Below are 14780 nucleotides of genomic sequence, written 5' to 3'. Positions count from 1 at the left end.
ATCTGTTTTGCCACTAAAAATGCAACTTTGGTGGTCAAACAAAAATAAACAAAGAAACATACACATAATTGGTATCACCACATTTATAACAATCCGATCTATAAAACTGTCAAGTTCTTTATTTTGTATGGTGAATACCATAAAAAAAGAAAACACCCCCAAAATGGCATTTTATCATTATACTGATACACAAAAAAGTGCATAAAAAGCAATCAAAAAGGCATATGTAAAAAAAAGTAGATATAAAAACCGCCAAACAAGCCCTGATATGGCTCATTTGTAAAAAAATAAAAATAGTTTCAACTCTCAGAATATAGCGATGCAAAAACAAATTCATATTTGTAAAATATTAATGTTAGTGTGTAAAAGAAGCAAAACCTAAAAAAGCTATATAAGTCTGGTATCGCTATAAGGCTAATGCCACATGAGTGTATGGCATCTGATGTGAGAGCACTAGATGCGATATGCTAATGATCATCAGCTCCCGCTCTTCCCTGAGGAAGTCACACGAAACACGTGTTGGGACTTGTCCCCATGTGTGTCCACATGCGACCTACTTGACTTTGGTAAGCTCCCTAGCATCGGTACCCTGTGCTGTTGTGATACCTTTTGCTCACAGGATTTTTAGCATGTAGACTTCTGACCTTGTTCAGTTTATGTACTAAAGCGTTTTCCTGCTAATCCATCCCAAGTGTATGCTTGGTTTTACCACTCAGCACTTTTTCTACCGGGGAGCTATTTGGTATACTGTTTTGCATATGGCCCCACATGGGGATTCTTTCACCTATCCTTGTCAAATTCCTGTCCTTTATGTATTGATAATTTTTATATCCCATGTACTTGTTGTCTAATAAATATCTATGTTCACTATAGAGCGTTTTTATTGCCATTTTTTGACCATGGGATATATGGATATCTAGGCAAATCTAAAGACTTCTGTCTCTCTTTGTGTGCTTCTGCTGCGAGAGTGACCCAAGTGTCATTATACTGTTAGGCGATCAGCTGCAGAGGAGAAAGAGGGATTAATTTCTCAATCTCCTCTATTGTCTCCCTGATGCGTATATCGCACTGCACTCCGCTGTCATCCAAGTGCAGTCCGATGTTTCACTCACACCCATAGACTTGTATGGATGTGAGTGAAATGTCTCTAGCTGACACACACAGCATGCTGCAATTGTTTTCTTGGTCCGATTAGGACTGAGAGAAAAAATTGCAGATCAGAATGGCCCCATAGAGTAACATTGGTCCAAGTGGAATGCAATTTTTTATCTCATTCCACTCGTCCGATTTTACTCGCCGTGTGTCCTAGACCTAACTATATTGACTCAAAGAACAAAGCAGTCTTCTCACTTTTACCAGACAGTAAACCACCCACAGATTAACTTCAATGCCCCTGCACGCAGTGTTCAGCAGTGACATGCTGCATGCAGGTGAGAATTAAAGGGCAGGCAGTCAGGAAAGTGTGACTACCAACTCGAGCACTGCAGTCGCCGACACTCAGTCCGGAGGCCGCAGGATACATCACTGCCCCTGCTGACGGCGAGTCCAGGGCCCCGAAACGTGCTCAGGTGCGCTTGGTGCTGATGCCGGCTCTGATTTGAAACTTCAAGTAAAGTTCCAATGTTGACAAGAAATTCTGAAGTGTCTGTGTATTTGTATAAGAAAGGGAACAATTATCCAGAGTCTGCCTGGTGGCCGAGGCGCGGACTAGAAACCCAGACCTGCACAGCAGCCGAGGCTAGACCTCACCTGCAACCACTAAGGCCCTACGCTGCCCCTCCAAAATACTCACAGAACATGCTGTGGTAGATAAATAATTGAAGACTCCATATGGTTTAATGTACCTTCATCTCTTTGATTTGATACCCTCATCTCTGTATTTTATAAATAAACTAGCTGTAGTACCCGGGCGTTGCCCGGGATAGTAACTGTCTCTCTGTCTCTCTCCCAGTCTCTGTCTGTGTGTCGCTGTCTGTCTGTCTCGCTGTCTGTCTCTTTCCTTGTCCGTCTGTTTCTATCTCTCTGTCTGTATTTGCATCAGTCTATCTGTCTCAACCTCTGTATCTGTCTGTGTCTCTCTCTCTCTTTGTCTTTTTGGCAGGCTGTCTTTTTGCCCGGCTGTCTCTTTGCCCGGCTGTCTCTTTGCCCGGCTGTTTGTTTCTAGGTCTGTCTCTTTCCTTGTCTGTCTCTTTCCTTGTCTGTCTCTTTCCAGGGCTGTCTCTTTTCAGGGCTGTCTCTTTCCCCAGCTGTCTCTTTCAAGGTCTGTCTCTTTCCAGGTCTGTCTCTTTGCCCATCTGTCTCTTTGGGCATTTGTCTCTTTGCCCAGCTGTCTCTTTGCCCGGCTATCTCTTTGCCCGGTTGCCTCTTTTCAGAGCTGTCTCTTTCCCGTCTGTCTCTTTGCCCTTCTGTCTCTTTGCCCGTCTGCCTCTTTTCCCGTCTGTCTCTTTGCCAGGTCTGTCTCTTTGCCCGTCTGTCTCTTTGCCAGTCTGTCTCTTTTCCAGTCTGTCTCTTTGCCCGGTCTGTCTCTTTCCAGGTCTGTCTCTTTGGGCATTTGTCTATTTGCCTGGCTGTCTCTTTGCCCGGCTGTCTCTTTGCCCGGCTGTCTCTTTGCCCGTCTGTCTCTTTCCAGGGCTGTCTCTTTGCCCGGCTGTCTCTGTCTGTGTCTCTGTCTCTCTCTATCCGTCTCACCACCGACATCTTTTTACCTCACACATAAGCTTCGTATACTAACAGTTTATTTTGTTCCTATAGCAACCACTAACAGGTGCTATTTATAGCCTGCAGCTCCCAGCTCCATTCAGTTTAATGGCTGCAGGATTTTTACAGAGTAACTGGAAAGCACGGGGTTAAATTTTCCCGCCCAAACATAGTCTATGACGTTCCCTGAGTCACATGGGGCGTCTGTGCAAAATTTTGTGATTGTAAATGCGACGGTGCAAATTCCTTTAGCGGACATACATACATACACACATACATACATACACTGAGCTTTATATATTAGATATATGCTAAATATATGCTTTTTAGTTCAAAATGTCTAAACTGTTGACATAAACTACATATGGGCATTTACCGAAAAAATTCTCCTTCAAATAAAACACATACATAAAGTCATGAATATTCATTTGCTGAAATAAAAATTATGAATGGTTTCTTTTCTAGGTTCTTCACTTTGAAAGCTGTTCTGATATACATTCTGGATTTAAAGAGCTGCTATCTACAATAACTGAGTCGGAGGAGTATATACTTAATATCGACAGTACGCTCTTTGTTGAAGAAACATTTCAAATATCTGAAGTAAGGTAGCTCTTAATTAAAAAATATATGTACTATATATACAAACAGGTGAACAGAACCTACTACTCCTAACAGTAATAAATTATATAAAGTAGACACACAGTACATTTATTTATTATTAGAGGATCTGTCACTTGTTCCAAAAATTAAGTTAAATACCTTTATAAATATCCCTTAGATACCTTGATTCCATTCCTATTTTCCATTACTCACTTTCAAAGATATTCACATTTGTTGCTATGAGAGTTCAGTTTGTGAAATCTCTACTTACAGAAAAAATGGTGGTCTCATCAGAGTCTTCTCTGAGGTGTGTGCTTTCACTCCTTGCTACCATGTGATGCCCTGGACCCCAGGGGGTCACAGAATAGCATCACACACATACACACCACCTTCCCTGGTAAGAAACACCCGTCAAACAAAACCCTTGGTCTGATGTCCACACCAGGTGGGGCAGAGCCAGGTGGTTGGCCCCACCCACCGAGGAGTTCACAGGCCTGGAGGCGGGAAAAGCAGTCAGTCTAGAGAGAGTAGTCAAGTGGAGGAGTTGAAGTGGAAGTGGAGACTGTGTGTGTCTGGGTTGGAGCCCAGGCACCGACAGCAAGGTCGGCAGACGGTGGTGGCCGTCTGTAGGAGTTAGTGGACATCTGTGGAACCGTAGGACCGGGGTCGGGCGGTGGCCCGCCGCTACCGAACCGGGGAGCGGATTGAACCAATCCAAACCCCCAATCGGGGCCCCGGGACCAACCGTCCCTACCCACGGAGGGGCCAACACCTCAGCTGCTCCCCGCCATTGCTCCCGGGAACCCCCATCACCAGCAGCGGTAGTGCCCACCATCACCACGACCCATGGGTGGCGTCACAACCGACATCCCACCACCAAACCTCCCCTTTTCACTCGTGGGCGAGGAGGCGCTGCTCGAGCCCCGGGACCAGCCCCGTGCTTGAGCCACCGAGGAGCAGAATCACCGGACCCGAGCGCCAGCGAATCCCCCAAGGCGAGCGGCGTTCCCCAAAACCCCTCTCCACCCACGACAAATTGGCGTCACGAACAGGATCCTACCCATCTACTTACTAGTAGAAGTGCGCCTTGCAGTCCCTGCCGGCGGTGTCCGGCCAAAAATGTTGAAAGTCCGCCATCTTGGGCGTGAAAAGTTCCCGCTCGAGTCGTCTTCCCCGAGCAGGGGAGGTGCGAAGAGTGAAGCCCCGCCCCCTGAAGAAGGTGCCTCATGTAACCGAAGAGATAGGAAGCGGGGACGCCAGGACTCTGCACCCGTATTGTTCCTGGAGGCCGAGCAGGCAAGATGTCCATTCCCTCAAGCAGGCCCACGCCCGGAACAGTGGGGTGGGTGGAAGCCCGGGTGGCGCAATTAAGCCACAGGCTGCAAGTCCGGCTCCAGCTCCTCGTGCAAGAATGGGAGGCTGGAATGGTGGAAGTGGTGGCGGCCGTATGGGCCCGTGAGGCGGAGGCAGAATTGGAGGAGCGGGTGAGTGACGAGTGACCCGGAGGGACCGGTCGCTGCGGCTGAGGGGCCCGGCCTGCCCTCACTCACCCTGCTGTGTCCCCCACCGCCCGTGTCGGTCATCACCGCCCCGCCAGCCGGCCCATTGCTCCCGAACCCGGCAATAGATGACATCATCCCCGCCCGCAAAGATCCGTCTGGAGACGCTGCCCGTGAATGACAGCTTGCCCGGTCAGCACCGATCCTACTCCCTTGGAAGGTGCCCGCCATCAAACTCAGGGGCGGCCACGCCCGAAGAGGCCCCGGCAGTCCGCCCGGCCAGCACGGAGGTGGGCGCCGGCCCGTCTAAGGCCCGAAAGGTAAGGCTGATCACCCCCAAGCTCCAGGCCTCGGCTGAGGCTGCGGTGGGTTGCCGCTGCAGGGCAGCAAGACAGGCCGCGTCACAGCGGTGCTCCCCGACCCAGGTGGTGCTAGTCATGGCCAGCACAGGGGAGTGCCTGCTGGGCCCAACCCCCGCACAAAAAAAGCCGCCATTCTGGGAGCGGCAGCCAAATCCGATGGGTCAGGAGATAGAGGCCCGGCAGAAGGAAAAGGCTGCAACACTGGCGCGCACTATTGAGGCGAAGGACGCCCTCTGAAAGGGCCCCCCTGAAGCCCGGGGCCCGACCTACGAAGGCCAGGTCTGGCAGTTCTGCCCCCGCCGTAGATGGGGGTTCATTTATGAGCCAAGCCTGGAAGTCGAGGCCTTCTTCTCCAGGAGGGATGTGCACAGCCAGTTGCCCCTGGGACATACGGAACATGACCTACGCGCTGGTGAGTTAGTCACGTATACCTGCCACTATGGGGAGAGAGGCTGGTTCGCCCTAGACGTCCAGAGAAGGGTGAGCCGCAGCGGTCTCGAGCGGCCCCAGTCTCCTCCCCCGCCATACAGTCCCGAGGTTGAGCTAGAGGAGGAGTATGACGACGGCGACCTCAAATGATCAGCAAAAGACCAGGAGTCCCCGTTGGGACCCACAGTTTGGTAGCCCGTTGGCTACGAAGAATTTGGCCCCCGTTGGGACCTTAAGTCACATGTCTCTTTAAATACCCATGCCACATGAGAAACTACTCATGAACACGGCCGAGAACTCGCAGGTCACCCACGGACTAGTAGGTTTGTAAATAATTGTGGGCAGGAGTCCCGTTGACCGCCTCCGGAGAGGCAGGTTGGAGGAGGGACCCGCAGCAGAGCAGGCTGGGGTCCGGTCACCACCAGGACCGGTGACCATCCTCCGGGGTCAGGGGTCTCCCTGGACGTGGGGTCCCCTGATTGACAGTCGGGTGTGAGATACTGTACCTGTTCCCGCTTGGGCACCCTGAACCAGGTTCTGTTTTCCGGACTGGGGAAAAGGGGTGCTGCCCGTTTCTTAGGAGCAGCATCAAGGTTTAGGTTGTTTGGGTGGGGAAGCAGAAAAAAATGGGATCAATCCATTATTATTAAAAATGTTTTTTATTATTCATGTTTGCAACGTTTAAGTGACATGCCTCCCGTAAGGGAAGATTTGAAATGCATACCATTTGTTTTTTATATTTTTCAGAAAAATAAAAACCGGTGGTGGACGGGCAGCCCAAGGCCGGTCTGCGTTTTACCAAGGGGGAGTGTGACGCCCTGGACCCCAGGGGGTCACAGAATAACATCACACACATACACACCCCCTTCCCTGGTAGGAAACACCCGTCAAACAAAACCCTTGTTGCCCCCTCCAGGGTCTGATGTCCACACCAGGTGGGGCGGAGCCAGGCGGTTGGCCCCACCCACCGAGGAGTTCACAGGCCTGGAGGCGGGAAAAGCAGTCAGTCTAGAGAGAGTGGTCAAGTGGAGGAGTTGAAGTGGAAGTGGAGACTGTGTGTGTCTGGGTTGGAGCCCAGGCACCGACAGCAAGGTCGGCAGACGGTGGTGGCCGTCTGCAGGAGTTAGTGGACGTCTGCGGAACCGTAGGACCGGGGTCGGGCGGTGGCCCGCCGCTACCGAACCGGGGAGCGGATTGAAGCTAAGCACCAAGGCAGGGTACTCAGACTCTGACTAGGCTCCGAAGCCGCCGTAACGGTCAAATTCTCTGATTGCGGTCTGGACCTCAGGGGTTCATTCCCACCCAAGTCCCGTCAGAAGGCAACAGCCCAACCCGTCCAGATAAGAGCCACCGCCAACGGCCAGAGATCCAAGGGCCAGCGCCTGCAGGTAAAACGGGCTCTCCCGACACGTACAAGCCGGGGAGCGGACCACCCGTGGGAATCCATAGAGGTCAAACACTTACACACAGGTGCAGGGAAAGACAGCCGCCATCAACCCGTCCGGGGAGAGTGAAGACGCCGCAGCCGACTGCGGGCCCCGTCCATCCAGCCGTTTGGTTTACCAGAGACTCTGTTATTGACTACCTGAGTGACTACACCAGTGCCATCCAGCACAGCGCTGCACCGTATCGCTGCCCCGCTGCCGCGCTGCCTCCCCTCGTCGGCTCCTGCACCTAGCCCCTACCCACCAACATCCATCCAACCAATCCAAACCCCCAACCGGGGCCCCGGGACCAACAATCCCTATCCACGGAGGGGCCAACATCTCAGCTGCTCCCCGCCATCGCTCCCAGGAACCCCCGTCACCAGCAGCGGTGGTGCCCACTATCACCACAACCCCGTGGGTGGTGGCACAACTGACATCCTACCATCAAGCCTCCCCCTTTTCACTCGTGGGCGAGGAGGTGCTGCTCGAGCCACCGGGTCCGGCCCCGTGCTTGAGCCACCGAGGAGCAGAAGCACCGGACCCGAGCGCCAGAGATCCCCCAAGCGAGCGGCATTCCCAAAACCCCTCTCCGCCCGCGACAATCACATGCTGCCAATCACAGCTTATGACATGCCCGCCCCAAGGCCGTGGGACTCAGAACCCGGCTGGACTAGTCCAGGGACGTCAGCGGTGGTGGGGTCCGGTTCCGTGACCCTGGCAGTGTCTTTTGGTGTAAATAATAAAGAGGGTTTTAAATAAAAGAAAATAAAAATAAAAGAGTTTTGTCGACTACGCCACTTGCGGTTTGCGGCCAGGTTATTTGGGGCCGCCGCTGCAGGTTTCTGTTGGAGCTGATGGAGTGATGCAGCCTGGATTGTTAGAGCCCTCCGCAAGCAGGGACAGGCCCCAACAGTGAATGATGGGGGTTGTAGTGGGAAAACAGTCTATGTGGGTGCACATCATCAAGGAAACAGTCCACACCAGTGTTGTGGTTTAACTTGCCTTGTTTACTTTGCTGTGATGGTACCTGAACCCACGGGTGCAGGTCCCAGGTGTATCCGCTCCCCTTGTTCCCCGTGCCAGCTGTGACCTGGGATCGCTGACCTCCGTGCACACTTGTTGTTGATGGGCTCCCGTGGCCTAGAGCTACTTGTGAACCCCTCTGTTTCTCTTGGTCCTATTGCAGGCAGCCTGGACTGTTTAAGGGGTTCAGTCCCCGGTCCCCTCTTTGCTGCTGACGCCCCAGACTCTTTTGGTGGTGAAGAACCCTGGAAATTCCTTCACCTGGCAGAATTGACAATGTCCATAAAGGGTCTCACTGTCCTAGGTATCTGCACCCTGCCTTGTGCTGAGGTCTGTGACCTTGGTTCTGTCCTTCTGTGCCGCCCCTTCAGCGGTCGAACCGCTCTGATCGGGGGTCGCTGTGGCTCGAGTGTCTCCGGACCCGGGGGCTCATGGACACTTCAAATGAAAAGGGGATATTTATAGGGGATAAAGGTTTGTGACGCCACCCATGGTTCACGGTAAGGGGAGTACCTCCGCTGCCGATGGGAGTACCCGGGGGAGATGGAGTGGGGCAGCCAGATGACGTTCCCTCCACGGGTAGGGGAGGCCTCTAGACTTTGGGTGATGGAGGTGGTGTAGGGGAGCTTGGTGCAGATTGGAAGCAGGGGAGGACAGTGTACTCACTCAGGCAATGTTGGTAGTGATGCGACCGCAAAGCAGACTCTGACACAAAAGTAAACCAAGTCTGGATGCCGCTGCCACTTCAGGGGAGCCCGTCCGGGACTCCGCTCCCTTTGGTATTGCTGATGATCTGCACCTTGCCTCCATGCACTGTATTTTAGTGTTCACTTTGACCCCTATGCTTGAAGCTGTCAGGGTCCCGCTCCCCACTGTTAAGTAGTGAAGCTGTGCTCTCGATGGCTGATGTGACGACATGGACTCTCATGGGTTAAAGTTTCTTAACATTCAGCCAGACGTATTGTTCTTTTGTGCTAACCCATGTTTGCTAAACTATTGTTAGGGACCAGACCCTTCGGAGCATTCATTGTATTGTAGTTGTGTATTGCTAATGTGATTACCTTAGTAGCCATTGTCTAGTCTGTGACTTGCAAACTCCATGTAGATAGCTTCAGTCTTTCTATGCAGACCATTTAAATGAACATTATCCATGCAGCTTGAGATTCATCCAATGGGAGAGGCGATCTTGTCCAACCAATCGATGAGGACGCAGTGTATCCAAGTGGAAGGCTGTGGCTATAAAAAGGGACTTCTTTAAGCCACCAGGTTGTTGTTGGTTGCTGATGGATCCAGTCTAAGCTCTCAGGAGCTGACTAGAGGATCAGGATATCTTATGGCTTCAATCTAGGGACTCCGGTTCCGGTTGGAGACCATATCCACAGCCTAGGGATTTCGACTCCGGCTGCCAGGATTGTAACATCATACCAGGACTACCTAAGGAGGACACTCAGGTTGGGACAGTTCAGTCACCTGGTACAGACTTTGCAGACCTCACACAGCTTCCTAAATCTGACATTATTCCTTTCTCGGTGGGTGCCCACCAAAAGTGGGGTGCTGCTGGATTAGAGTAAATAGCCCTGAAACCTCTGAGGCATTGCCTGTTACATTTGTGTGTTTTGCTGGTTATGTGTTATGTGCCGTTAATTGTTTGGGGATCCAATAAAGTCTAATTATTCTGGTTCCCTCACCCTGTGTTTTCTGAGTAGTGTTACGCCCACGGTTAAGGAGGCCGGCGTTCAGTTGGGATGAGCCCTGAGCCACGCTGTCTTTCTAGAGGCGGTGGGTTTCAGTGGACGAGAGCACCCATTGAGCCCCGTGTCTCCACAGCTGACACTTGGGATTTCTGGTGGGTCACATAAGTTGGAAAGCCCTATCCCCCTCTTTGTGTTGATGCCTTCAATCTCTGAGCTCTTGGGGAAAGTTCATAAAGAGTCTTTCCTCCACAGGTTAATTATCAGGTTGCATGAAGCTACTTCCTGATCTAGGGTCCAATACCCTGCCGTGCTCGGTACCGGATCGGTTACTAGGTACTCTGGTGCCCGCCGTTCTCCCAAACTAAGCCTGGCACCCTTCTCCAGTACCCTGCGACCGGGTCTCCAACTCCTTCGGTCCCAAACCACTATCTGCAACCTAGCCAAAAGTCCCCAGGGAGCTGCTACTCCCAACTCCTCACTCTTTGGGAGCTACTACTTGACTGACTAAGCTTTGCTCTCCACTTCCTCTCTCTGACTTCCTCCCTCCTACCAGTCTGCCTGACCCCTAGGCAAGTGGCCCTTTTCCAGCTAGACCACCCACTGGTGTGCCTGACAGGGTGTGGTGCGAGGTGTGACTAGGATTTGCATGCTGATGGAGCAATACCAAAAGTTAGGATTCCAGAACCATGGGGGGGTTGAGTCCTGCACCAGAAGTGAAAGCGGTGCAGTACCCTGTGACACCCTGATTAGTTCAGGGGCGTCACATTCCCCCTTGGTTAAACATAGCTCGTCCCTGAGCTACAGGACACCCAGAGGTTTGTTTTGTTTTTAACTGAAAAAGAAAAAAGTAAAATTTTTAGCTTAACAATTTCTCCTCCCACACAGGAGAGGCACATCACTTAAACGTTGCATAAAAACTCTCAGAGTTCACATTGATAAGAACCATGGGAACGCTACCGATTGTAGCGGTCGTTGGTGGCTCATCCTACTCTATCCCTATCCCCCGGTTCCTTGTGACGGCATTGAAGTCTTGGAGGTTTAAAATACGACTCTGGTGGGCGCACGAGGTGCAACTATATACAATAGCACAAGTTCGTGCTGGCTGCTGCCAGTCCCGCAGCCATGGTCCATGTTAATTAGCAACAAGATGAAACAGGGTTCATGCACTAAATCAGGTGAGGTACTCAGGTAATTGGCATTTGGTAATTAATCAACATTTTTCAACATTTCACATCAACATTAGCAGCATTGAAACTTTAACTTTATACATGGGGTAGCCGGATTCCGCTACCATTACTGCCCATAATTTACTGCAGAGGCCGGCATGGCTTTCCCATCTAGTAGGACAAGCCTCTTTACCTCCAGGGCATACCATCCCCGCTCACCGCAGTAGAAGACCACTTCTCCTGGCTCCAGGTCACAACCTAGGTGCCCTCTAGGGAGGTGCTCCTCCACATCCCTCCATGAAATGAATACCCCAGCCATCAGGCCCGCTTCCGTAATAAACCCCCGTCCTTTAACGGGGTCAAATCGCTCTACTAGGCCACGGTACCGTGGCACTCTGACCCGGTAGGTGGCGTTCCTCAGGTGCTGTTTCTCTTTGTTAATGCGGGCAGCTATCTCCCACCGTTGCTGTTCTCTGGTGGTGATCTCTAGATGCAGTCGTTGCTGCTCTCTTTCCCAGTAGGGGGCGTCGGCGTCTGGTCTCGCCTCCCTTACAGGTACTGGTTGCAAATGGACTACTGTGGCTCTGGCGGCCACCGGGATGCCGCGCGGCGGTGGATCTGGCATCTCCACAGGCTTCGCCTCCGCTGTGGTGGGTACAGAAACCGGCTGGTCCGCAGCCGGGATTGCAGAGTCCGGGTGCTCCATACCGGGGTACGGGCCAGGTGATGTGGCCAGGTCTGGTTGGGCCGTTGCTGGGACTAGATGCGCCGTGGCCTTGTCTGGTCTGGCCGGTGGTGAGGCTGGAGGCATTGCAGCCTGCGCTCTGTAAACTGGGGCTGGAGGTTCCGCTGCCGGTATTGGGGGGTAGCGGCTCGGTGTCCGCCGAGGGCGAAGGTGGCGGTGGTTGGGTGCTTGCGGTGGCCGGGGGCAGACTGGATCCCGCAGCTGGGTAGGCCAGGTCAACCGGGACTAGGTAGCTGCTTATGTGCCGCCCCCGTGCTAGCAGCTAGCGCTGCTCGAGTCCAAACCTTCAGGGGTGGTGGCTCGAGGGTCTCTGGACCCGGGGGTCTCGCGGACACGCCGAATAAAAGGGGGGACGTATATGAACGGGCTGGGCCGTATTAAGTTTGTGACGCCACCCACGGTGCGTGGTGAGTTGGGACACCACCGCTGCAGTTATGGGGCACCCAGGGGAGATGTTGTGCAGCAAGTTGTTAACCCCTCTTTGGGCAGGGATGGTGGCCCCGGGACCCGGTGGCTGAAGTGCAGGGGGATAATGACCGCAAGGTGGTGCTGGTGTACTCACTGTTAGTAAAACACACAAGTCTCTGGTAAACTAAGGTGATGATGGCCGGGGCCGCGGCCGGTTGCATTCAGGGTCCCCCACCCGGCTGGTGGTCTCTATCTCTGTCCTCTGCACTATTTTAAGTAGAAATGACTTCCAAGTCTGAAACGTAGGAGTCCACTCCCAGCTGGATGTGGCCTAAGGAGCCGTGCCCGCAGACGCTGGCCCATGGGATCTATGGGCCCTGGCGGTGACCTCTTATCCCTAATCGGTGGGCTGTTGTCTTCTATGAGGGACTTTGGGTGGGACAGGACCTCTAGTCCTGGCCTTAATTGGTTAATTAGCCAGTCTGCTTGTTTCTGGTTTCTGGCTTCAGGGTCCGAGTACCCCCCTTGTGCTACGGTTTCCGGGTCGGTTCCCCGTGTTGGAACCGGTGGGCCACTACCCTGTCCCGGTCCACCTCAGTTCCACCGAGCCGTCTTCCCGTCTCCTGCTGATGGAGACCAGCCCCTACCCTGGTACCGTTCAACTTGACCTCCCTTGCTGGAGCCGCACACAGCTCCCGCACACCTCCTCTCAACTAGAACTACAGACAAGAACTCTTTGTTTTCTCACCCTGGGCTGTCTAGACCTCTAGGTGGGCCTGCACCAACCGCCTGGTCACGCCCACTGGTGTGTCTATCTTTCCCTAAGGGGGGTGAGTAGGGTTTCAGGTCGGCTGTATGTTGCCTAGTGTGGGAACGGTGCAATGCAGGGGCCTAACTGTGATTACCTGGGTTCTCCAGGGCATCACACTTACCCGCTCCACGCGTGGGACCTCCATCTCACGGGCCTACACCGCCATAGCCAGGCTCCTCATCTCTTACCTCCAATGGTCCAGGATGTAGAGGAACTGCGTCCACATCTTCCTGCAGAGCTGCTCGGTCTCTTGTTCAATCCAGGTCGCGGTCCCAGGAGCAGCGCGCTCTGGTGACCAGTCCCTTTCTACCGCCATCTTGCCTCTGCGGTGCCCAGGAACTTTATGTGCAGAGTCCTGGTGTCCCTGCTCCACTTCCGCTGCTACATCCCGTTACGCCCCTTGGTTTTCGGTAGCCAGCAATCCAGCTTCCGGCTGCACTCTCTCGACAAGGGGCGGAGCTTCAGTTTCGCGCTCTTTTGGTCGGGAAGATGGCATTTTGGCGCCAAAGATGATGGAAAATGGCGGGAATGGAATTTTGACACCGCAGCTTGGATTTTCAAGGCGCACGTCACCCAGGTTGGTGGGCCCAGTCCGAATCCTGATCATGAAGCCAGAGGTTTGAGGTATGCCGCCTCTGCAGTGGTCGAACTGCTCGGACCCAGGGATTGCTGTGGCTCGAGGCTCTCTGGACCCGGGGGCTCATGGCCACTTCAAATGAAAAGGGGGTATTTATATGGGATAAGAGTTTGTGACGCCACTTGTGGTTTGCGGTAAGGGGAGTACCGCCGCTGCCGATGGGAGTATTTGGGGGAGATGGAGTGGGGCACCCAGATGACGTTCCCTCCATGGGTAGGGGAGGCCCCAGGACTCTGGATGATGGAGGTGGTGTAGGGGAGCGTGGTGCAGATTGGAAGCAGGGGATGACAGCGTACTCACTCAAGCAGTGTTGGTAGTGATGCGACCGCAAAGCAGACTCTGACACACCAAGTCTCTTGGTGCCGCTGCCACTTCAGGGGAGCTCGTCCGGGACTCCGCTCCCTTTGGTATTGCTGATGATCTGCACCTTGCCTCCATGCACTGTATTTTAGTGTTCGTTGTGAGCCCTATGCTTGAAGCTGTCGGGGTCCCGCTCCCCACTGTTAAGTAGTGAAGCTGTGCTCTCGACGGCTGACACTTGGGATGTCAGTGGGCCGTATAAGCTGGAAAGCCCTATCCCCCTCTTTGTGTCAATGCCTTCGAACACTGAGATCTTGGGGAAAGTTCATAAAGAGATTTTCCACCACAGGTTAATTATCAGGTTGCATGAAGCTACTCCCTGATCTAGGGTCCAGTACCCCGCTGTGCTCGGTACCGATTCGGTTACTAGGTACTCCGGTGCCCGCCGTTCTTCCAAATTAAGCCTGGCACCCTTCTCCAGTACCCTGTGACCAGGTCTCCGACTCCTTCGGCCCCAGACCACTGTCTGCAAAATAGCCAAAAGTCCCCAGGGAACTCCAACTCCTAGCTCCTCACTCTTTGGGAGCTACTACTACTCTTCTCCAGGGAGCTGCTACTCCCAGCTCCTCACTCTTTGGGAGCTACAATTTGACTGACTAAGCTTTGCTCTCCACTTCCTCTCTCTGACTTCCTCCCTCCCACCTGTCTGCCTGACCCGCAGGCAAGTGACCCTTTTCCAGCTAGACCACCCACTGGTGTGCCTGACAGGGTGTGGTGCGAGGTGTGACTAGGATTTGCATGCTGATGGAGCAATACCAAAAGTTAGGATCCCAGAACCATGGGGGGTTGAGTCCTGCATCAGAAGTGAAAGGGGATGCAGTACCCTGTGACACCCTGACTAGTTCAGGGGCATCACACTTCCACGGACACGCTGCGGTTCCTGGAGTCTCATACTTTCACAGGGGCCCACAGGTCCTGGAAT

The 14780-nt window shown here is 53.2% G+C and overlaps 1 protein-coding gene across 1 annotated transcript in view; it reads left to right on the top strand.

Moving 5' to 3' along the window:
• The window catches only part of LOC142243182 (ovalbumin-related protein Y-like), a 108560-nt gene that overhangs the window by 59151 nt on the left and 34629 nt on the right, over positions 1-14780 (top strand). Inside the window, exon 3 of the mRNA XM_075314823.1 lies at positions 3163-3297. Within this exon, the coding sequence (XP_075170938.1) occupies positions 3163-3297 (135 nt within the window). The remainder of the gene's footprint in view (positions 1-3162; positions 3298-14780) is intronic.

This window comes from Anomaloglossus baeobatrachus, chromosome 6 (genome assembly GCF_048569485.1).
Source record: "Anomaloglossus baeobatrachus isolate aAnoBae1 chromosome 6, aAnoBae1.hap1, whole genome shotgun sequence".
NCBI classification, from domain to species: Eukaryota; Metazoa; Chordata; class Amphibia; order Anura; family Aromobatidae; genus Anomaloglossus; species Anomaloglossus baeobatrachus.
The sequence above is the reverse complement of the archived record's forward strand: the minus strand, read 5'-3'. Positions and strand labels throughout refer to the sequence as shown.